We start from the raw sequence: 26,154 nt of genomic DNA on the forward strand, positions 1-26,154 counted from the left end.
ATTAATGTTCTTGAGGAGAAACAGAAAGTGGCACTGCAACTCTCAAACAAACCATGCAAATACCTTTGGGTATTCGGTCTCTTTGACCAAAACTTGAAAGTCCCTACAAAAATGGTAACCATATTTTTCAACAATAAAGTATTATGGCACTTCATGTTTTCTGACTGTTCATCTCCACCAGTAACTGTAACCTGCTGACACTGGTGCCAAGTGTGGCACTGAAAGATATATATTGGCAGCACACGAGCAACTGAGGTTTTTAAAATAAATTTGGCACTGGGCACTAAAAAGATTCATCATCACTGATCTAGATTATATCTTTCTCTATCAGTTGACGAGTTTCAAAATTTCTGTCTAAATTAATGCTCCCATTTGTTTTTTAAATATATATTTTCTTCCACTAGATTAATGTATATAGGAAGAATTCCCTGAAATCATCTGCAAACTTGCTAAATTTTTCATTCACTGTCTCTATAAAGCTCACGTCTGCTGCTTTAGTGTGATGTAACTGTTGTTTATTACACTAATCTTAATTATCTCCACTTTAACTTTTGCCTCCCACACTTGCTTGTTGCTATTGTATTCATGTCTGGTCTAAGCCCAGGACCTAAGCTAGCTGAGGCCAGCAGCTGTCTTGCGAATATCAGATTCAGACAGAGTCTAGCACAAAGGAGCACCACTTTCCTACTAGAACCTCAATGTGCTGCAGCACTACAGATGTTAAATATCATAATGATGATTGTATCTTCCTTACACAGTGATTATTAGTGAAGCTGCACAGTTTTCAAAGAGCCCTTGTTTTTACTTTTCACCAGCAGCTGAAGCAAAGAACACATTTCCATTACAAGATGAAGCTGTACAATCTCATCCAACAAATGATCTCACTCTGACCCTCACACTAACTTTGCTATTAAGCAAAAACAGGCACATTTTCAAATATTGATTCCAACTAATGTCTGATCCTAACAGGCATGATCTTATCAGGGCCCCACTATAATAGAAGGAGTGTCAGAGTTAAACAGAATAGGTTTAGATAAGATCACAATCTTCCTCGCCATGATGTGATGCTATCACTGAGTGAGTATCGTATTTGAAGTAATTATCATTAACAGATATTGGCAACAGGAAGAGTGGTCACTGCTAAGATCTAAACAAATTTGTGCATGATAAAATAAAACAAGTTTTATCTCAACAGTGAATATGGATATGTTATGTGCCCTAAGAGATTTTGCTGTCTGTATTTTTTTCTTTGAAATGATGGATATTCAATTAAGAGAGAAATATTGAGTCACAACATTGCTACTTCAGTTTGTTCTCTACCTTCTGTTTTGTGGCAAACTGCCATTTCAGCCCTCCTGCTGCTTTTGTAATGTCTTATCTTGACCAGACATCCCGCGTAGTGTTATGTGGACAGACCCTGGCCCCTGGGTTTGCCTGAACAGCCATGGCCAGAGCTGATTTCATGGTGCCCTTCCTTGTTACTGGGGAGTCGGGCAGCAAGGGTGTGTCTTACAAGAGGTGCGGGAAGCAAAGCACCATCATTCTAGAGTTTGAGCCATGTGGCTATTTTACTAGTTGAATTACTCTTTGCAGAAATTTGGGGTGCGGGATAGCCCGACAGTAGGCTGTCCTAGACATAAGCCCAGGATGGGGTAAAGGCCACAAGAAAGGTACAAGGTTGACAGACGTCTTGGTTAATTTGATTTTTGCCTCACCATTCACTCTGATCTTGGTAGACTTGCTCCATTTTCAGAAAGAAGGAGGTAGAGGGAACACCTGCTTTGATGTGGCAGATTCTCTGTGAAATTCTTGTCTTTCTCCCCTGAAGCTATTAGCATGTAAGGCCAAAACAGCACAGAATGAAAATAATAATTTATCCTGGAAAAAAAATGTTACCAGCCTAAGAAAAAGTGAAAACACTGGTATAAGAAAAAGCAAAAAAAAAAAAAGTCAGTTGATAGTTGTGTGATTTTTTGTAATGAAATGGCACAAGCATAGCTAAACTTTCACATACCAAAGCTACCCACATACATAGGAAAAGGGTGCAGATCTGAAACTCCTTTAAATATTCATCATTAGTAGAAATAAGCACGTGTGCCACATTTAGAATTAAAAGGGCACAATCAGATTTCCAAAGAGTAATGTTCTCTATGTCTATTGTGATAACAATATTGAGCTCCAATATGCAGTTTCTCATCCTTACAGCACTCACAGATATTAGATAATTAAATCAGTTTTAAAAATATTTATTTTCTAAATTAATCAGGTACTTGCCAAGATTACCCAAATATTGGTCTTATACAGCAAAACCCATACACTGCTTTTACACTTATCTTCATGTATTTGTCTTCTCAAATGTGTGATTAACTCCAGAGCACTGAAATCTTTTTGATAATCGCTGAAGATGAATGTATCAGGACAATCAGCAGCATATGGAACACAGAATGCTGCCAGATGTTAACACACTAAAATAAAGCAGAACCATCCTTGTACTCCGTATCTCATCTAAAAATAATATACTCATTGACCTTAACCCTATCAAACCAGTCCCATCTCCAAGGTCAAATAAAATAAGAAATATTTATCTTTTATAGAGAGGTTCACAGACTGTACTTGTAGTGTTCAGTGTCATGAAATGCTAGGCATCCCTCAGCCCTACTGCTCTGAATAAAAGATTGGGGTGCTCAGCACCTCCTGCTGGTGCTCAGCACTAGGCAAAATCAAGTCCTAATTGCATACTAATCACCACTTAAAATTTCTGATCACTGTGCATTCCCTTTGTATTTTTTTCAAAGACTATACATGGAAACAAACAACCAGTAAGATTAAAAAGACAGACATATAAACTGTGATCTCTAACACCTACTCCATTTGGTAGAGATCTGCACATTTTTTATGTAGTCTTGAAAAAAATAACTTTAAGAATCTATACTAACACAATATTTTTTTTAAGTGATGACATCAGTGCAGCTTACTGCTGCATCCCGTGACACAGTGGGCCACAGCAGTGAATGACAGATCCTGAGCCTCCTGGCTGCCCCATGTCTTGCAACTATCCCAGAGCAGACTCTGCAAGTGCTCCCATCAGAACAGCCAGAGAAACACAGAAAACACTACGAATATCACATTCGTACTTCTGAAGAGTTCAGGAGAATTCATAATTGTGGTAGTTCTAGTGAACTGGGTAGTCTTTAGTACCAAGTACCTTTGGTATGACTGACAGGGTATGACTGACAGGGAAATGCTTACTGAAGTTCAGAGAGGCTGTTTCATCCCATATATGCCTGTATGCCAGCAGACAGACGAAGCATCGCAGGTGCAACTACAAAGCCACTTTAACACTGCAACAAGTGCTAGCAACTGGTTTGGAGAAGGGCATGAGAGGAATGTTAAGGAGGCACAGCCACCGTAAGTGGTCTCACATTTGTGAGAGGTCAGCTTTCAAAACATGGATATCCTTTTCATTTTCCATTCTGCAACGAAATGTTAAACATGGTGGTGGAGAGGGAAGGGTTTTCAAAAGTAATCAGTGCATGGAGGTACCTATTATTGTTACTGTATGCGTTAAAGGCATTTTCTATCACAGAAACAGTACCACAAAGTGAGTGCCAAGGATGCCAGTGATGCCAATAGCCTCCTCACAAATGTTTCCACATCCAACCGACGGTGTGTTCGCTGTTATTCTGCCTGCCTAATCGGTGTACTGGTACCTGATAGCGGACGACTGACTAAAGAAATCAAGATTCAACTTACTCCCTGAGGCATGCTGTAGTGCCAGATCAAAGTGCACACATTTGGCATCCTGAAAATGTGATGCCACTGATCTCACTTCTCAAATCTCTGACACAGAAACCTGGGACAATGATCCTCATAAATCAGACAGTATTTCAGTATTTCTTAAAAAAAAAAAAAAAAAAAAAAAAGGAGGTACAGAATGCTTAGAAGTGAAATCCTAAGTAAAGCTGCAAAAATGAACTGGAAAAGCAACATTAATTTAAAATCTGGTTGTACACAGCATGTTAATCCTAACTTTCATTAGGAAGAAATTGGAGCAGGAAGGGAAAACATTCAGAAGAAAAAAAACCCTCCAGGCAATTGGCAAGGGACATGCCAAAGAAACATAGAGGCTTACTTCCTTATCACCCAGCAAGCCCTTGTTATATTTCAATTAGATTTTGAAAAGGGTATCCTCTACTGGTGTGACCAACTGTCTAGCTTGCTGTAATGTCCCATCTGCCATTTTCTATAAAAACTGGTCTCTCATTCTAGCCTTTTAAAACCAATCTTGAGAGATTTTAGCTACCTGCAGGCATCTCTGGGCAGACGAACAAGTGAAGTTGGCTGCAGACATCGTATAGAACCAAGATGCCAGAAGCCACGGGGTCATCTGCTCCTGTTCCTTCCCTCGTGCCACAGCTCAGCTGCACCTACACCGTTCCCATGTGTTGGTCCAGCCCGTTATTAAACACAACAGAGCCTAAGATATTTTGGACTTACTATTGTTTTCCGCTTCATTGCTCTCTTTCCTTTATGCTAATCTGTCCCAGTTTTCTTCCAAAAGTGAGGACAACAGCTTGCAGGAGGGGGAGAGAGGGAATAATCCTTCCTCACCTCCCCAGCACTGAGGCACACCTCCCTCAGCTCCCCTCAACTTGTCTTTGATGTCCTCACAAATGGCAGGATTGCCAGGTTTGTATTTTAAAAAATGTGGTCACTCATGCTCCAGCTTGGAGACTGCCATGTGCAGGAGAAAGGTCTGAAGAATAAACATCTTGGGGAAATGCATTAATTAAAGAGGTGTTTATAAATAAATACATAAAAATAATAATTACTAACATATAAGAACCTTTTATAAAAAAAAAATCTTCTGTGCCTTTCAGATATACATAAAAATAAAATGTCAAAAAAGAGATAGAAAATACTAATCTGTGTCAGGGATATTTTAAATTATAAGACATTTTCTCAGAGTGAATAATATACATAAACTATGATGATATCTCAAATGCTATGTAGTTTATTCTAAATGCATCAGTAGCATTCAGACTGCTATCCTTCCCTTAGAGCATACAGAGAAAGAATATTATTTTCTCCATGTAAAACTCAATTACTCCCTAAATATGTTAAAAGACCTCAGATAAAAAATATGAAAATAAATGATTGTAACTATATTTAATGTTTCTGAACTTGTGAAACATTCATGTAAATATGTTGAAATATTTTCCCCTTTTCTCTAGTCTGTGGAATACACGATAAAATGCATTAGTGAAAAAATATCGGGCAAAACTTTATTAATGCTAAGTTATTTAAGATGGGATATGAATGTGAGACTATCAAGTCTGATGATGATGTGCATGTAATTTAGAATTGCTGCAGCCTTCCCACTGCCGCAGGTGGTCTGGGACTGCCAGGGAGGGCAGGGATGGCCAGCCGTGGCGAGTCCTGCACGCTTCGCAGCAGAGCCCTAATGGTTGGAGCTGATCATCTTTACAGCTCCCCTGCAGCCTGTGGAGTCACCATGGGACTAGATTGATGAACTTGTTCTCCGGGCTTGATAAATGAGGCCCAGGACATTTACAAACCTCACTCAGCACTTAAGATCTCAGGCCACGCTCTGTGTCGCCCATAGTTTGGTGGTGCAAAGTAGATCTGCTGCATCTGGAAAAGGATAAGTTTTGCTTCTGGCTATGTGATACTACAACATCATTAGAAAAGCCGCTATAGCTGAATGGAGTGTAAAGTTCAACAAAATTACAGTATTTCAAATACAGCTCTGATTTTTAGGACCTAATAACACAGTGTTTTCTTTATACTAGAAGGTGCTGTTCTTTTATATGCTTGCGAACACTGACATTGTACACCTACAGATGTATGTATAAATATATATATTTACTATACTTATTTTTTATATATATAGATGTATGTATTAACAGAGACTATGCATACTGTGCTAACTATACTTGCTATAAATATTTCTTTTCTATTCAAAACATTAAAATACATACTTTTACAAAATGTAGTTAATTTGGCTGGTTACAAAATAACTAGAAATACGTTTTCTTTCAATCAGTCTTGAAAATGAATGGGTTATTTCTCTTACGCCTATTCAGACACAAATGAAACTGATGTTTGGAATTTCGATTATGCCATCATGCTGTGCAGAAGTGAGCAGCAAGCTGCCATTGTCTTCACTGAAACCACAGGTCCATTCCTTTACTCAGTCATTTTTTTCATTTAAATGAAGATGGACAACAGTTTCAAGTTTTGTTATTGCTACAGTGATAATGTACAAAAAAGAGAGTGATATATAGTTCTGCACTTTTATTAGCACATACAAATTTTGACACCAGCAAATGGTGCATTTTCTTTTCACACTGAAATTTCATCTACAGCACACTTGATTCCAAACAACTGCCCGCTTTGCCTCCACAGGTCTTATGGAAAGCATCCATTGATGTTTTCATAACCACATGTATGTCCACACACGCTGTCTGGACAATTTGCTGAGTGCACACAGGTGCTACCACTCCATACACAAGAGCATCATGGTGCTCCCCTCCACTAACAATGGCTCCACTAAGGCTAACTACCCCTGGGCAGACATAGCTTTACATATTTTCCCCAGAGAAACCCAGGAGCATCCAGGATGTTTTATTCTTCTAATGGTCAAAGAGAGAGCATAAACCCGCAAGTCTCTCAGTTCAGAGCCCCTCCTAAGCACCAAATTCTTGCTTAACAGTGCAAACATCTGTGCAGACACAAGCATCTTCATAGCTTTATGTTCCCCTAAAATTATGGAGCTAGATTTTCCTGTACTTGTTCTATGGATGCTACACTAAGTGTCAACATTTTAGAAACTGAATTTTATTTCGCAGTAAAAAAAAAAAAAAAAGTGTTGTTTAACATATAGTGAGAAGAAAGTTATTTAAAAAATGCCTGAATATTTAAATCTGGCATTTTATATCAGCTTAGCATAAAATAATACATATGTTTCATAAATAAGAAAAAATATCTTTACAAAAAGTATGAATTTTAAAAACTACCTCAGAAGACAATATTAATGTTATATTCCTCATCATGGATGTTGAACTCTTGCCTGTTAGGTGTACTGAGCTATATGAACAACTTTAAAAGGAGCTAAATCAATTCCTTCTCTCACTCGTACTTCTTAAATAGGACTACACCCCATTCTACAAGTTGTGTTATGAATCTGGCAAAATCAATAATAGCAAAATAAATGCTTGAGGTTTAAAGCCTATGGTACAGAGAAGGCTAGACTAGATGACCATAGCCTAGTAGCACAAGAATACGTTGCTACTCAGAGGTCATTGCAGTGGCAGTCTCTAAATTTAACATGTAAGACAGTTTAACAGTGTAATACATGATGCAGTACATATTATCTTCTCTCTGCTTTTCCCCACATCCTAAAACAGAAGAGCCTGGCACTCACAGCTGGCGTCTCCCTCTGTTTCTGCTGAACTGAATTTTCTTGCCCTTTTTTCATCCTGGGCTCCTGTCCCTGCCCCATCTTTTCCTCTCTCAGCTTTCATCTGCTCCAGTTTTCAGCTGCTGCCTAGAAAACCTCCCTGGGATGCATTCCCCCTTTGAGAAGCATCCCCTTACTGAAATGAAGCTTGCTGAAATGGCACAGATAGTTTATTGAGTTTTCCATCAGCTTAATGAAAATGATTGGTAGTATCTATTACGTAATTATGCGAGTATTCAGATAAAAGTCTGTTTAATGGACATGCTTATAACAAGTACCAAGTAACTGATTTATTTTTTAAAACCTTTCAAAGTGACCAGTTGTTATTTCTTTACAAATGTGAAGTTCTGCTGTTTGACAAACAGGTGTCAAAGTGAACCATGGGTATGTGTCATTGTAAAAAAAGGGCTTCAGTCAAGGGAAAGAAGCTAAAAAAAGAAAAGAAAATGATTTTAAATGAAAATTTCCACATCATATTAATGTATCTCAGCTTTTAAAAATGTTTCAGTTTGTCTGAAGTAGTCGTCACTGATGCTTGTACAGTGCATTAGTGCACCACCATAAGTGTAATGCAATTTGCCATCTAGAAGTGCTGCTACATTAAAGTCTCTCAGTATTTGGGAAATAAGTAAGTGTTTTCAAGCTACAGTTTTAAACGTGGAGAACCTGACAATAAGAACAATAAAAATGAGAAAGGAATGCTTTTGCAGTCACTTTAAGGTACTGAAAGGTAAAAGAACAGTATATTAAAGATTAGAATCAAGGCTTGTGACTCAATGTACTATTTTTGGTAATGAAACATAAAAATGACTCTGTACTAATAAGAGCCCAAATCCCCATTTGCAGGTAAATGCCTAAAGATAAAAACTGCCTTACACATTTCCGTGTTGAAACAAAACCAGAGACAGCCTGTCACAGGCTGCCGCTCTCAGTTGCCGTACAGAACCTCCAACCAAGTGCCCAGCACACTCTCACACTGCAACTCTGGAGATTAAAAGTTGCTGGCTACTACAGATATGAGGGTTTTGACCTGCAGTGACCAGTCACAGATTAGCGAGTGAATAACTTAACTGCATTTTGAACCTTGGCTCCTCAGCCCCTCACAGCACTACCCAATCAAACTGTTTCGTGAGGATATCTTCCAGGAGAAGTGTAGCTTTGGCGCTGAACCTCCCAGATCCCATTAAAGGGTCTCTGCTGTATCCCATTGCTCGCCTGGTCCAACCCTGCACACTTTCCTCCCACGGATTCCTGTCACAGCCATGTTGAATCCTCTTTTCCTTATCAGGCTGATACAGGCCTGCACCACCCGCTCCTCCTTATGACAAGACTACAAGAATGGGGAACAGGATCCAGATGCTCATTGTTTTGCTTCACAAAACCCTGCCATGGGCACAGATTAACACCAAAAACTAGATGGCTGCAGCCAAAGGAAAACACATCTCAGAATGCCTCCACTCGATTACCGGAGCGATGGCATCATCCACGGCTTGACGTTCGTCATGGGCTACGTGGTCCTGTGCCACTTCTTGAGAAACACTGAATGCAGTCAGGAACCGCTTGAAATATTCTTTTGTTTCAGGGAAACAGGGAAAATATTTGCAGCTGGGAAAAGCAAACAAACTGCTTTTTCTTAAATAAGCTGCTAGTGACTTCAAATAGATCTGCATACGTGCAGCAGCTACTCCTCAAGTAGTTTGTATGATCAGCCTAGAGTGGCCTTCCATTCTTCTCACTGGCCTGTTCACATTATATTTGGCATGTGTACAAACACACTTCACTGTTAAAGACAGGAACCACAAGATATGGGGTGCCATCTTAGAAATATATTACTGTCTGCTTTTAGGTACCCAGGAACTGCTGTATTTTTAGTGATGCAGCAAGGTACAAAGTTGGAGCCTTCCTGGTAAAAGTAGAGATCATTTTGATTTAATCATGTTGTCTTCCTTTAGAACTGAATTCTCACCAGCTGTAGGTAAAAAAAAAAACAACAGTATTGCACAAAATTCTTCATGTGTCTGTCAAAAGAGCAATACTACTTCAAATCTCAAGAAAACGTGGAAATATGTAGCTGATCTCTTTCTAGCATAAAACAAGAGAACAAGCTCTTATTTCAGCAGTACACTTTCTAGGCTTGAAAAGGTGTCTTTTTTATTCTTTCAAGAAATCTCTTCCATTGTATTTCTATTGAAGTCCTGTGCAATTAATACACATTTTTGTCACATGAAAGTATGACAGTTTTTTGTTGGTGGTGGTGGTTTTTTTTTTCCTGATCAGTAAGAGAAGGCAATGCAAAAAAAAAATACCCTGTTTTTTCCCTACTGGCATCAGAATACCATCATGCTTCCATCTGAAAACACTGATACTTCATTTTCTTGGGACTATCAACTTATGTCTGCAGCAGAAAGGAAGTGGAAGTGTAAAGAAATGGAGGACAATAACCTCTGTGTCCAATTGTGCACACAGATACAAAGACCAGAATTGCGCCAGTTTGGCAAAATTACAGGAGCGGATCATTAAAACTATCTAAATAGGAGATCTATCACTAAATATAACTATCTAAATATATATATATATAAGTATTTAGATAACTATATATGAAGTTCTTAAATTCATATTAAAATAAGAATTGAATGCCTAGAAATTTTTTAAGATCCAATACTCACTGTTTGTTCTTAAAAAGCAACATTCTTAAGATTTTTGATGTCTGCAAGCAGGGTTGTTTAGCAACAGTAATAGTAATACAATGGGGTAAGTTATTTTGTAAAGTGTTTTGAACCCTTTGGAATTCATGAGTAAGTACTCTCTGATTCCTAGATGAGAAAAATTAAGAACATGATTAGTCATTGAGCTACCTTGAGTCTGCCATTAAAGTTTAAGTATCCTGAAGTCCTGATAGGGACCTTGCTTCACCACATCTCCCGACAGTGCTGTGGCACTGCAGATGCAGTGAACAACTGCTATTCCTATTGTAATTGCGAACAGCATTTAAATCATTTTTGTTCAAGTTACTCAACCCTCCCCTATTCTGAGATGTATATTGTTAATATACTTCAAGACAGAAACTTGAAAGATCTAAAAAGTATTTGACATCTGGCATGGTGACTTAATTAATTACTATGCTGAATTAATTAGCTTGCTTCATCTCCTGAGCCAACAGCAATGAGTCTGTATTCAGCACCACAGTACTGCTTAAATACGAAGCATTTCCATAGGATATTACCTGTACAGATTCTATACAGTGCTAAGTGAAAGGATAGTAAGTAAGCTGTAACTGTTAGGTAAATGAATCCTGTGAGGCAGTGTGTCATATTGCTAACATTAAAAATTAGTAAAGTCAGGTAAAATACCTGTGGTCAACCATCAACTTAATTTCCAGCAGAGAGACCAGCTGCAAATATTGTGATATTTACTCACCTGAGTTTCACCAAATTTTTCTTTCCTTTCCTCTCTATACCAAAAATTTGCATTAAAGCTTTTTCTCCAAGGATTATTTGATGTTTATAACAGTGTGATGGTTGAAGTTCTCATTCAGAAATGAACTAAACCTGATGTCAGCTGCTGATGTGAAGGTTTGATTGAATTCTACGGAGGCAAGGTTTTACGCAAATGAGCTTACCAAAACAGATATAAATAACTTAAATAAACAAATACAACTCCCCTTATGAAAAACAGAGGACATGTATGCCAGTGAAAAAAGTAATCAAACGTGTCAAGCAAACAGAAAGATCGTAAATAAACCAGAATCATTAAAAAAAAAAAAAAAAGAGGAAGAAGAAGAAGAAGAAAGATATGCAGAAGCTGGCACTGCGCACTGTGTTTGTGTTGCTTAAACAGTAAATTAAAGATCTATCAAAAGGTTTAAATTTCTTTACACAGCATTTTCAGGTAACAAATGCAGAACTGCAGGAAACACCTGATATTTGAGAAAAAAGAAACTACTTAGAATCACAGAATAATTCAGGGTGGAAGAGACCTCTGGAGGTCATGCAGTCCAAACTCCTCCTCACAGCAGGGCAAACTTCAAAGTTAGATTCAACTTCGAAGTTAACTCAAATTCCTTGAGATCATATCCAGTTCAGTTTTGACTATCTCAATGGATAGAGATGCTCAGGGGACAAAACAATATTGCTAAGGACTTCATTTATGTTTACAGGAACTTTTTCAGATTTCAAAATGTATTTATATTAGTAGCATAACAAAAGTAAAACATTTCACATGTCAGCAAAAATAGACTTTATGGTTTTTAATTAGACAAGAAGCAAAGGAGTATTTTTCCAGTTTAGTGAGAAAAGTCCTTCTGAACATTTTTATCCCACATCTCTCTGAACTAGGCTGGGAAAGTTGCTCCACCTAATCATAATCACTAAACTAAAAAGTCAGCTCTTCTCACTGTTTTGAGAAATTGTCTCACTACAATTTCATTAAAAAACAAATCAGCTAATTGTTTTTGTTACAGCAGAAGTGGTATTTGCCCAAATTTCAAAGTAATAGCAGACCTTAATATATGCCTGTGCTACTGAAGGAGAAGCAAGCTCCTGCCAGAAGGATTGCAGTTGCTCTACCTCTGCTTCAGAATATAAAAATGAAGCAATATAATCAATTGCTGATATGTCACAAATTGATCCTAAAGATATCCAATAATGATAACTTTCATAATGTAGGATCAACCAACATCATCTCCTATATTTTAACAATATCTGCAAGTCTTACATACCTGACGAAGTGGTAGAAGTGGAAAGGGCAATAGGGTAATTGCATGGAACTTGAGGAGAGTAGCGATGGTGGAATCTTAGAAAAATATTTGAATTGCAAGTAGTTGTCACAAATGAAATTTTATGAAAAACTTTTTGAGTCTGCTAATGGACTACGAGACTAAGAATAAAATAGATGAAGAAATAAAAATGAAATAGATGAAGAAGAGAAAATGGAGACAGGTATTCGAATTTTCCATTTTCCCTTTTCTAACAATAAGAAGCTTTGAGCGTCCACTACTTTTGAAAATCCATCCTTTATTGAGGTGACTGAATGGGAAATCTGACCTGGGTTGGGAATACTGAACTCCAGGAAACTTAGACAAAGCTTCTATGTCTCTTTCTGTAACACCTTGTGATTAATAAACTATGTCAGAGTCTATTAAACACCAAGGTGTTAAATTGCTAGTATATACTCATAACAGTATAATGCATCACTGTATTTTTAATAGGCATGTTTATAGAAAGAAACATATCCCGCAAGCGTTAGAAACAGAACTCTAACATATAGGAATAGGTTCTCCAGGGAGGAGTTAAAGGCTTTCAGTTTCCCCCTTTTCCCCAGGTCCACATATGCCCTCTATCATGCTCCCCCTGATGCTACTTTAGTAACTCAGCACTCCCCACTCTCTTCAGGTTCTCCAACGGCAGAACAATATCCCCAACACTGGGAAGTTTAGCTTCTCAGTTTACAGCAAAGCAGTGTCTGCCCCAAATGTATGTAATACACTACTGTGAAATAGTTCAGTGGGACTTTATGTTAATGCATTCATGCAAAGTCTGTAATAGGAACCAGTGATCGAGTTGAAAATAATGGTTCTTTAGTAGTATCCTGCAGGGCAATGCATATTCCAAGATGGCCTAAAACTCTTCTTCTAGAGATATTCATTTTTTTTTTCATTAAGGGATCACCTTTCCAGACACTCTCAGAAAATTGATCTGAACTATATAAAAATAATATTGACGCTCAGGTTTAAAACTGATACAAATAAAAAATGAAAAGAAGACCTAGGAATGACAATGATTTTCAGCACATGGAACTGAGGTCACCAAAGTGTTACTTATAAGTAATATGGCCCACATACCTTCTGCAATCAGAATAATATTTAAAAAGTCTAATTAACAATATATTATATGACAGGTGACTTTCAATATCTTCCAAAATAATTTTAATCTGCCAGAATATCTCACTATGTTCAGCAACCTTGCTAATGAGTCAAATTTGATGAATTGTAGCCTTAACTAATATAGCTATTTATTTTCTATACCATCCATTAATATAAATGAAAAATTCAGCTATTAATGCTATGAAAAACTTAGAAAGCCACTAAAAGTCAGATAGCGTTACTGAAAGGCAGCAGCTTGGTTCAGCAAACAAGGAAGCGACACCTCCCTTCTGCTGTAAAATAACAAGTTGAATATTGTTAACCTGTGCTCCACATAACTTTATGTGGACGGTTGCCATAGGCGAACTAGTTGGAAAAGATCCAAATACCACTGTCCGCGAAAGCCAACAATGCCTGTTTTTCAAATGCTCCGGATGGGCAATAACTCAGGCTATTTCCCCACAGACTGCACCGTGCCGCGGCGAAGCGTCTGGGAGCGTGTACATACCACGGTGTTATTGTTCAGGTCCATCTTCCCAGCGAACGGCCCCCACGTTGTTCCGACCGGAAGCTGCTGCCGGCTCTGGATCTTGCGCTCCCCATCCTTCTGGACCACCTCCAGCTCTCCTGCGAACAAAGAGAACAAGAGGTGCTTAGAGCACTTTCACTCGTGCCCTGACAACAGCCACCTCCGTTTTCATTGTTGCAGGGTTTGGAGGACGCCAGAAACGAGCATTAATTACACTTGTCTGAAAAAACAACCGATCAGGTCATCCTGCAAAAGAAAAACAAACTTTTTCCTTGCAGTTATATTCAAATGGGGTTTAGAAAGTCCCTTTTCTTTCCTGCATCTTTTCACACACAGTACAGTCTGAAGGCATTTTTATTCAGAAGAGTGGTTTCAAGAAAGTTCTTAAGAAATGAGGAGGAGGGGGAAGATGATAGCTGGAAGTGCAACAGCATGCACCCTAGTGCGTGAACCTCCTCGATCCATTTGGCTGTCAAAAGACCGCATTCTGAAGCATTCAGTTCCTAAAAACTTTAGAGACATACCTCATAGTGATAGAATCCAGTGCAACTCCACTGATCTTGAAGAAACTACTAGAAATATTTACTGAATTTAAAAAAGAAATATTTTGAACTAAGTGAGGTTTTACAGGCAGTAACAGTTCAGAGGTAGCTCCCCCCCACCCCCCCCACCCCCCAACTTAACTTGTTAGACTGAGGTTTTAACACAAAATATGTAAAAGCAATGAGGGCTAAAGAGAGTGATTTTTTTTTTTTTAGTGTGTACTAATTATTCATTTTTCATATGCATATTTTATTTTTGAAAGTAAGGACTTCAAAATTAACCCCTAAAAGTGTTACAGTCATTCACTTAAACTTTTCTGATTTTTTACTTTATTTTAGGATAAAAAAAAAAATACTCCGGACCTTTTTCATTGCAAAGCAGTCTCCTCAAGAATTCTGTTTTCCTATGAACAGACATTACAGTGTAGTAACAGCTATGTTCATATACACAATTTCAATATTGTTCTTTATAACAATTCAAATAAATTCTGCTTTCCAACTTTAAGGGGGGATGAAACATAGTAAGGGGGACTGATCTGGGAAGTGCCATTGCACTTCCCAGCTTTGACCTTCCCACAGGCAGGCACAAAAGCTGAAAATCTTCTGCTGTCCCCAGGACCAGAAGAACTCACACCACTGTGCTGCAGCCCATGTACTAAATCCTGCTTCCCTTCCCACACCTCTCAGATGCAGCTGCAATTCCTGCCTTTTGTAGCAGCACATCCCTTCTCAACAACTCTCCCCCAAAGCAGGACTCTGCTTTTGCACAAACAGTGGGAAGTCCAACTATGCAAGAAGTAAACTCGTCCCAGATTTAGAGCTGGCAATTGCTGAGAAATTAACCTTGGGCCGGAGGAAGTGAGTAACTCCTCCTGGCTTGCAGGCAGTCTCCACAGACTTCCCCCAACAAACCATTCCCATGAACGCCTGGATTTATGCTACTGCCAGACGGCGAATGTTCTCCTTGTCCACAGGAGTTAATCTTGACCATTTTCCAAAGAGGAGACTTGGCTCCATCTTCCATTTCCAAGCGCAGAAATCTAAATTTCACCTCTGAGTGTTGCAGATTACAAAACTACTCAAAATTGTGCATCAGGTCCTTCTTGCAAACTGGAACAAATCTAGGAAATAGAGCTGTATCACATGACAAAAGCTTGCATGCATGCGGGTGAGTTCTCATCATGACAGGGCTGTGACAGTTTAAATGGCAGTATATAAGCAGCAAAGCTTATGGATTTATTATATATCATTTACACATGATATATATGCATCCATATACATGCATTTTTCCCTCTCACAGAAAAAAAGTCACAAATTGTATGGACTTTAAAAAATATCTTTGTATGTTAATTACGGAAGATGGGAATCTTTCTGGTACTACAAAGCAACATGTTGATCACTTACAAAAGCTGCAACATTTTATTTCTACATAGGGATGAAAACTGTAGTATTAGCTTGCTTTTACTCACTAAAAAACAGCTATGTCTACGGACATGTCACATTTAACTGATACCAGAGGAATCATGAGAATCTTTGAAAACCCTTTTAAAAAATAATTCAGCCTCCCTTTCTGCCACTGACATTTTTCATTTGAAAAGAGTTCAGACACAGTCAAACAGTGACTCCTTATCTGCACCTGTGGATTTACAAGCAGGCCTGTCTTTTAATGGATTAAGAACGACAAACTTAGGGCAGATCATCCAGTGATATCCAAAAGCTACCTAAGTTTTAAGGTACACATCATTACACTTTATATTTTAAGTAAGATTAATAACATGAATCTAATATCTGATAAGTATTTCAGGTTTAAGGCAGACATAAAAATGAGACACCATTTTCCAAAAGTGTATTTTTTCTTCCATTCAATAATTGAGTAAATTAATACAGATTCCTTCTCTCTTTTATTCCCTTTTGTTAGAGTCCCACATTGTAGTTTGGGCAATACATTCCAGCATGTATTAGTACATTGAAGTGCACTGCAGGTGGGGCAGCATCATGCAGAGTTGTACTGAAGCTGTTGTATTTCCCCCTCCATCAAGACCACCGTAATAGAGAGAAGCAGATTGACAATAGGGTTACAAAAGGTTTTGCTTCATAACCTTCCCTTGATCATCGTTTTCTAAAAAAAAATAAATTTCTCTATGGTCACCATTACCAGTAGCCATTTTAACATCATGTGTGTACATGAGTTTTAGAGCTGGGAAAGCACAACTTGCTCAAGTGTCTTGGCAAACACACATGTTTTGGCTACATTCATGCAAGGTGCAGCACATTACAGTTTGATCCTTAACAGAGATTATTGTCACTGAAAATCTTTATTTTGGAGGAAAAAATAATGCTAAGAGAATGTAAGATATAAAAAAATACTGAAAAGTGAGGTCTACAAGCATCTGCTAAGATTATTTTTTCCTATTAGATCCTGCATCTTCATCCCTTTTGTAAAATCACTGTATATGCTCCTTTGTCTGCACTAAGCAGGGGCAGGTCAGAGGTTGGTACAAGGGGTTGTAAAAGAATGATTGCAAATGTCACTATTAAAAATCTTCTGATGAATTCTGTTGACCACTGAGCAAGGAGCCTGAAACTTTTCTGTATTCTTTTACAAGATTTTGCTCCTCTGAAATTTCGTATTACGTAAGTGGTATCAAAACTGTGGTGACAGATTACATTAGGAAAAGCAAGAGTGGCTGAGATTTCATTGCCCTCCCATAACTTGCAGCAAGAATTGCAAAATCTCAGCTGGCACTGACTCTTCACAGGTGTCTGGCCACGGAAAATACCAACAGTGGGGAGAAAAGGGAAGTAAAGGATGAAAATTCTAAACACTGTAAATTCTAAACACTGAAAGTTCTAAACAGCTAAACTGTAGGGAGTTTCTAGTGACCCATAATTGCAACAGACCACCTCAGTATTGAACACTGAACATAATGTTTCTTCCCTTAACAGCAAATTATAATAAACAGTATTCATATACACACACCTGGAATAAAATATGTGATATATTTCATGATTCCTTGGGCAAATCAGAGAGGCAGTTGTACTTTTCTGCTTTCATCCTACACCCATCAACTGGCCTATTGAAAAGGACAGCAAGAGGCATAACAAAAGTAGCACTAAGAAATATAAGCAGAGGAAGTAGTGCCCTGCTTTCAGTTTTTGCAAGTTAGGCAAAAAAAAAAAAAAAAAAAAGACTTGAGACATTCCATTTACTGATATTTACTTCATTTTTCCTTGCTACAAAGTTGTGGTGTTTTTTGTTGTTGTTGCTGTTTGTTCATTTTATTTATTTATTTATTCATTTTCTTTCCCAGCTTATTCTTCAGGAACACACTTATTTCCAGCTTGCTGAGTAAGTTTATACAAAATATTTGAGACACATAGTATGGGCTAATCAATTTTGGTAAAAGATAATGCTGTTAGTGCTGTGGGCTGTTTCTCTTATCTTGTTGATGTAGCATACTTTTAAAGTCTGTGATTACTCAAAGACTTATGATAGCTGCACTGTAAAAGAAGCCCCAAGTCATGACTCACTAGCACAGCTAGAAAACATCCCATGGCTTTTAAGATATTAGGCCACCTTGGTGGATACAAAACCAGAATGAAAGGACTCAATTTAGGATTCTTTTCTTACATATACATATTGTCTTAGGGATGACACACAAGGCTTGCATAAAACAGAAGGTAGAGGAGCCAATTTAACTTTGTCTTCTTTTAAAGCAAAATTATGATCATTTTAAACAATCCATGTGTCATGTAGATGAACCCAACAACAGCTTTTGGCCCTTAACAAAATTTGACCACAGTTTGAATACCAGAATAATTCAACTATAAATAGCATTCTGAACAAAACCATTCTGGCTCTCATCCATCTGCCCACATTCTGGAAGAAGAAACAAAGGAGTCTGAAGGTGAATGATCAGCTAAGTTTTAGGGGAGAAAAAGGGAACTACTTTGTTCAGAAATAAGTTTATCCAGATTTATAAATGTTTAACATTTCTAACCAAGTCACTGATGGCTTTGGCAGTAGTAGATTTTTTGTTTGTTTGTTTTTGTTTTATCAGGAATATCTTTCTAAGTGGTATCAGTTAAAAAGAATGAGAAAGTTCTTTTTCTGCTATAATTAGAGATTGGTTATTTGACATCATGGGCCTCTACCAATTTCCACCAGCAAATGGTTCTATCTTTGCATATTTCCTATGCGTAGCCACCTGGCTGTGTTAATGAATGTTTTTGCACTGCAGAGAAATTGTATATGTTGTAATTTCAAACAAGGACTGCTCTGAAGTCTTAGTGAGGGAGTGAAAAACACTCTCATAACTTCTTAAGTAAGCATGGCCCAGCTCAGATCCCAAGATCTGCCTGCCTTGCTGCGTGCACAGGAAGAATCTGCAATTAATACTGGAACAAACTAATATGTGTATTTTTGCACACAGCAGTTCACAGACAGCAGAGAATTATCCCATTTCCACTTACAGGGTTCTTAACAAGGTATTTCTGATATGAAATGCTCGTACGCTTGCTTGGCAGACATAAACTGCGTTATTGAGATACCTCCTCTAAATTCTCCTCCCTCAATTTTCAAGTCTCTGAGACATAACACACACTAAACTACAGTTTTGAACATAAACTTGAAATATGGCATTCTCTATTCAAGTACTCCAGTCAAACCCTGATAAATCAGGCTGGCCATGCAGTGATCTTATCCTTTCTGACTCTTTAATAAATCGAACCTTGCAAGTTCACGCTGTTGGAAGTTGTCACTAAATGAAATTGTGACCTTATCCGATGCGTGAACTTATCCTGCTGACAACTACATTTATTGTGTGGATAAGAATTGGGGGGGGGGGGGGGGGGGAGGAAGAGAGACTTTTGATAATTGTGATTTTAGCCATATGTAACTCTCACAGATGGGATCTTTTTGATGTTCCATTAATGATTTGCCTACGATGAGACTCTAGTCTGGAAAAAATGTGCTTCATAGGTAAGTGGTAGGGGAACTGGCAAGCAGCATTAGAAGTGCACAAAGAGGCACTGGCTGACAGCAGAGAATCAGAAGCTATTAGCCTAACACAAAGAGCTTTGAATTAGCTTGTAATTGCACTGGGAAAGATAACATAATGGAGGTGGCAAAACAGAAACATTCTCTTTCCACAGAACACATTCCATAGCCCAAAACTCTAAAACAAGTAACTGAGAATCTGAAGCAATAACCCGAAATGTGCTAAGCCATGGCACTTCTTGAATGAATGGATGAATGAACGAATGAATGAATACTGCATCTGCTTCCAGCACTGGCTGGAAAGCTGCCACTGCTATTGTGGAAGAGGGTTGGCTAAAACAGCAATTCACATGGCTATGTTTTGAAAATAGCCAACCATCTAACATCACCATGTTTGTTTGTCAGGGATTTAATACATCCTTTTACCTAATTCAGCCCACGAATGAGTGTGAGCTCACATCTCTCCACAGCTGGTAGCACTGCACCCAGTCTCCAGCACACTCACTCTGAAATGAGAAGATCTGGGCGGTTTCAGGGTAAAATCTGTTTTGCAGCACAAGTTTGCTGTGGGATGCAAGTGCTGTAACTATCTTACTATAAAGACTCACATACATATGAGACAAATTCACACTAGAGTCCGAAGAGTAACAGACTAAATTACAATCAATCTTGGAAAGAAGTTTTTGTTTCCTTTGCAATGAAAATTGCATTTGCAGGGCCTTGATTAAAGAAAAAAAAAAAACTTATTTTCATTGTCCAGAAGCAAAGGTAAAATTGAATTTTGCTGCCCCAAAGAAGAGAAAATAGGGCCAGGCCACTTTTAAGAAAGAAGGATGGAAGGAACAGCAGACTTGGGGAAGCTGAGAGAACAGCTCTGGAGAGTCATCCTGGAGGGAGGGTTGCTATTCTGCTGCCGCTGTTTCCAGTGAAGGGCTTCTGAACTGAGCAGACTTCTTCCTTTCTCTGATGTCACTGCAAACCCCAATAAATTCCTCCCCAACCCCATTCCTACCTGGTCCTATCCATTCTAAGGAGTAAGGTCAACAAGACATTTTAGAACGATGGCTGTGTGTGGTTCAGACACAAGGATAACCCACAGGTATAACCCACCTCTCTAAGCAACCACTCTCCTTTGCCTATACTTAGAATTAGGTCCAGATAGCAAACATAAAGCAGGAGAAGTTGCTACCTGCTGCTTCATTCCTAACTGAGCTGCCTAACATTGCTCCACCTTGCCAATGCTGCCACTGGGCAGCTGTGCACTTTAGGTAAGGATGACAAAGGAAGAAGCTTCTCCATCCTCTGTAACAAAATCCTTACTGTTCACTACCTGTCTTTAGGGTCTTGAAAGTCAGAAGTAGTTTCTTTATCTCTCCTACCTGCTGCTAGTAGTGCAAATGGCAGAGAGTGCAGGTGCTATCCTTATCTTCAACAGCACTGTCCTACAATGGACAATAAAGAGAAGGAAAGAACATTCTGAAAGTGAGGGTAGGGAAAGAATAGACAAAGATATTCACAAAGAAAAAAGAAAAAAGAAAAAAAAAGAGCATGGAAAGAGGAAAACAGAAACAAACAACAAAAACAAGTCAAGAGAGGGGGAGTCTAAGGAAGGAACCATTTGAAGTTTCGAGTTGGGTCTGCTCAGGATACAAAGACTCAGCCTGAAGACATGGGAACAGAAGATATTCAGGAAACAGAGGGAGGCAGAAACCTTGCAGGAGTGAGCAAACACATACATACTTCCAGGCCTGAAAACTGGCCTATTAAACGTCTAAACCATTCTCTACCTCCAAGTAGCCAGATCATAATAGTTTAGTTATTATTAGTAATTATTTTATTTATTTATTTATTTATTTTTTCTGAGAAATAGTTTCATTACTGATTATTTAATACACACTAGGCTCTGGCTAATACCACCACACTGACACAGTACTCCAGCTTTTTTACTGGGACATTAGGTGTAGGTACAACAGATTCCCAACTGCAATGCAGAGCTAAACTCAGTGATGTGAAGGTGCATTATACCTCACAACACAGGCACAGTTTTCAGAGACCACAGTTTCAAAAGAAGTGTATGTAGTGACACTTCAAAAATAAAAATTTGTACTATATATGTAAATTATTTACATGCTTATGTAAATCCAATACAAAAGAAACAGTCTTACATTCCTATAGCACCTCACACTCCTATAATGCATGGAATTTAGCAGGAACACAAGATCTCATATCAGGTTAGAAAAGCACAGACCTACAGCGGTGAACACATCAATTTGAAATGACAATGCAACTTCTGAATTTCAGGGTGCCGGCACTGTTAATTAAAGAAATGCTAAACAGCAGAGAAATTGAATAACTACTAAAGGTATAGTTAGTAGAAACCCACATAATAATTGTCCATCAAACATGTCACGAAAATTGTTTTCAAGGCTTAAGCTGAACTATTACAAAAAGTACTGTTTTCTTCTTGTTAGTTAGGAAGGAGTACATGAAGGACACTGCTGCTAGAGTCTGCTTAGCTTCTTAGCGGAACAATCTTACACAGCTGTATAGACTTTTTCTTTATTTGGGCTGATTTGCTAAATTTATAGAAACCTATTCAAAGGAGGAAGTGAAAAAGACAAGCAAGTTAAAGATATTTACACAATATACTCTAAGAAATGTCAATGATTTGTTCACTTGTTTCCAAGTCTACAGTTCATTTCAGTTTCTCAGCAAATTCCTTAAAATATGAAAAATATTCTGTTAATATCAGCATCTAGTCTACAGACAGGCAACATTAATGCAGCCTGTTCTATGCACTTCCATATGCTGACACACTGAGTTCTCTTTCCCTGACAGAATCCCAAAGAAAAGGCAGTGCTTGCTCACTCTTCCAGCTACTGACCGCAACAAAGACATTGCCATGTCCCTAAATTTGTGGTTGCCTTGTGTTCAAGAAATTGGAAAGAGGGTGACTGCACTCAGGAGAATACTAGGGACAGAACTACAGAAGGCTAGAGCCAAAGGGGTAACTGGTAAAGAAGAAAAGATCCTTTTATCTTTTCAATCATCTTAAAAAAAAAGAAAAAAAAAAAAAACACGAAAGTTTGAGGTACATTCTGATTTATGGATGGTTCTCGACCCTACTCCACTGGCTGTGACATAGACATGCAATGCACAGTGCTCTAATCCCACATAATGAGACAACACGACAAGGAATCTATTCAAATAACTTCAACATGCTCAGGTTTCTTCAGCTCTAGACACAAATAGTTGCAAGTTAAATTTCAGATTTTTCAATGAATAAAAAGGCCATCATGGTGAAATCCTGACCCTAACACGAAATCAGAAGTAACTAGGTTTAGCTTTGAGTCTGCTCCACTGCAAGGGTAATTCCCACCTCTGTTTTCAAAGTCTAAATCTCATGCAAGAAGGAAAAAACATATTATTTTTGTATTTCTGAATAACTTCCCATCTTCACATCTATGATGCAAAGCTGAAGAGGTTTTTTATTCACTGTGTGTGCTAAGGAAAAATGGGTGTAGAAATATTTACAAAAATACAACAAAACCAAAAAACAAAAGCAATCAATGTAGCTGAAGAGCCCTTCCTGCAGTTTTCTGCAAGAGGAATACTGCACACTCCATTCTCACATGGACACTCTATACTGGCAAAAAGGATTCCCAATTATATTATAACACTGTGCAGACCCGGTGGGTTGAGTAGGCACTTTATCCCAGTTACACGTAGCTTGCACAGCTTCACTCCCTCTCTCTCCATCACAAATACACATGATACAGAAATGCCAGACTTGGCAAGAGCAAGCTGATGATATTACTGAAGAGGGCTTTCTCGATAAGATCATCATCTGTTTCTGGACTCTTGGGTTTGCTCCCTTTCTCAGCAGAGGAAGAGCCACCCCTGATAAATGTTCCTTTGTGTGAGGATTCTCCCCCGATATATGCAAAGACATTTCAGTCCTGAGTCTGTCTGTTTTATCAGTTGCTTCATATAGGTAAAATACAGTAAGAGTTATATGGAGCATTGTATGTAAAACAATACAAAGTGGACAAAACTAAAAATAATGCTTTTTTAACTCAGCTGGAAGCCTTTTAAAGAGAAGCTATTCTGCAAGCAGAAAATTAAACATTTCACTATCACCTACATCAATTTTTCCTTAGGACTTTAAGGAATCCTTTTAGTTGAAAGATGCCACCTTTTTCTTTTAGGTCTGAACAATATTATCTGTACATATGACATTTAAATAAAATAATTAATATCATATTTTTGATTTTCTAATTTATTTTTTACTTGGAAAAAGTGACAAATACCCAGGTAGCTTGTTTTCTTAGTAAATGCAGAAAGCTAATAAAGTTAACTTAACATGAACATTGCTGCACTAACATTGACATAATGAAATATATTAAATGAACAAAAGTGTTTTGGGAAGTATTCTTTTTAACTGTAGAAGCAAGAGCAGTGAGATCATCTGTGACTGTATCTGCGGTGTCTTCTCAGTTTACGGTACTTATGCTTCGAGATAGAAGGATCTATTTCCATCTCTCATTTGTGTAACAGCAGATGAACTTATTTGCTTTCTACCAGATATGCATGCTCAGAGCTATGAAACCACTGCTTGGATGCTGATTTCTAGCTCAGAGTTTGTAAGTCAGACTGCTTAAATGTCTTACAGAAGAAAATGCCTTAACATGGTTTCCCCATTTCCTTTCAATGTTCACAACAAATTTATGAAAGGAGGAGAGTACTAAGAAAAAAATAAAAATCTCAACAAAGACTTGAATATATCAGTGTTTAGAGTGACGATCCAAAAGGTCTAGTTACTGTTGAGATTAGGAAGGAGAAAGGGGGGCTGGGACAAAGGGAGATTGAATGCCATGCTCCAGTGCATGCATGCAATATATAGTTCCATCCATTATAATTACAATTTATATGAAAAGTAAAATTATTATAAATAGAGATAAATGTAGTATAACTAAAATGTACAATATCAAGATTCAAATTAATCATTTCTTCGCACTTGCTGGAGATGGCCATGCATAACAGACACATGGCTCTGCACTGCTCCAGCACTCATGAGTTATGTGCTTATCTACATCTTCTATGATCAAGTACCAGCAGTGACCAACACAGCTTTTTACCACTGCTGCCAGACATGGAATGACTGCTGTTTTTGGACACGGACCAGAGTACCCTCACTTGCTCCTTCAGTGCCTCAGTCTGGACTATCATATGGCCTTCACACGCAGCTTTATCTTATCATAGCTGAGACTCTGAAGCTGATATAAGGAGTGATGCCCATTTATAAGGCAGACTATATAGCTATGAGTGAAATAACCCTTGAACAGAGATTGAGCACAAGTCCTATGCACTACCTAAATCCTACTCTGAGGCTTACATAGGACTTAAGTAGAATATTGGTCGTGAGGCAGCCTTCTCTACACGAATGATCTTGACCTTCGTATGAATAAGTACCAGGGGCATCATGTGTGCAAAGCATATCCCAAATGATTTTGCCTTATGACCTTCCCCTTTTTGGAGTGCAGGCTTTAGACACCCCATTGCTGCTTGGATAAAGGCAGCAACTGGGGAGCCTGGGGAGCAGCCCAGGGTCGTGGTCTCCCCCAGGGCAGGAGCACATAGATGGTGCCACATCATTCTGCTGGAGCATGACTGGAGCATGGAGTCTGACTCTTCAATGCCTAGATTTTATCTCTGTATGCACTGAGTGAAAACAAGCCCACGTCCTCTATGGCCTTAATGAAAATTTCAGCCTAAATAAGTTATTTAGGGTCTCAGAGTGGGTCAATGCTGGCAGCAGAGCACATACAAGAAACTTATCATTTTGAGGAAAGAGGAAAGTATTTCTGGCAAGACACAGCCACTAAATAGTAAGTGTCAACAGAGATCAAAAGAATTATAACTCAGAATATATCTGGGCTACAGAATGATTTTGTCTCTGAAGCATTAAAACTGCCTCAATACTATGATTTTTAAAAATAATAATGTCAATTTATATTATCCTTTAATAGTGAAATAATATAAGAATCTAAGAAGTAGAAACTGCTATTAAGTATTAAGTATATTGAGTTAAATGTACACAGGAAAGAATCACATTGTAACAGCTGCAGGTTGATATCTTCATTTTCTTGCTGATAAAATTGGCTGTTTAGAAAATGAAATATAGTACTGTAAGAACTTCCTTAAAATATATCTGCTCCTTCTCTTCCTCCTCAATAAAAAAATCACATGCATTAACCCAAAGATTTCTCTTCTCAAATGAAGAGAAATTTCTATTTTAGTCATGACTGTTATTTCGATGTACATAGATACCTTTGAACTTAACAATTCTTTTCTGATAGGAACAATTTGCTGTACAAGGACTCCTGAAGAAGGACAGTTTTACTCTACTAGGTGTTTTTTCTTTTCCTTTTTTTTTTTTCCAATATATTTTAATCTTAGTTAATAAATTACATTAACAGGCTATACAACACATCAACTTAAACAGATTAAAAAATCTAGACAAATAAATCCCACTTTTACATATCCAAGGGTGCAGTTAGACATTTCAAAATCAAGCCTTACAACAATGGAAAAAGCTCGAACCTCAACACAACCCCCTTGAGCCTTGAACCACTCTCTGACAGACTGCAGGACTTCAGTGTAAAGCCATTTCATATCCTGCTGCCTGCCCCTTGTCCAGTTTGTCTGCCACCTGCCCTCTCGCTGTCACCTTCTGTGACC

General features: G+C 38.1%; 1 protein-coding gene across 4 annotated transcripts in view; it reads right to left on the reverse strand.

Moving 5' to 3' along the window:
- Positions 1-26,154, reverse strand: part of ZFPM2 (zinc finger protein, FOG family member 2) — a 312,841-nt gene that overhangs the window by 143,392 nt on the left and 143,295 nt on the right. For all 4 annotated transcript variants that reach the window (XM_083822270.1, XM_083822269.1, XM_083822271.1 and 1 more), the window contains one exon: positions 13,852-13,970. In XM_083822270.1, the coding sequence (XP_083678396.1) occupies positions 13,852-13,970 (119 nt within the window). The remainder of the gene's footprint in view (positions 1-13,851; positions 13,971-26,154) is intronic.

This window comes from Anser anser (assembly GCF_964211835.1).
Source record: "Anser anser genome assembly, chromosome: 2".
In the NCBI taxonomy this organism is placed as follows: Eukaryota; Metazoa; Chordata; class Aves; order Anseriformes; family Anatidae; genus Anser; species Anser anser.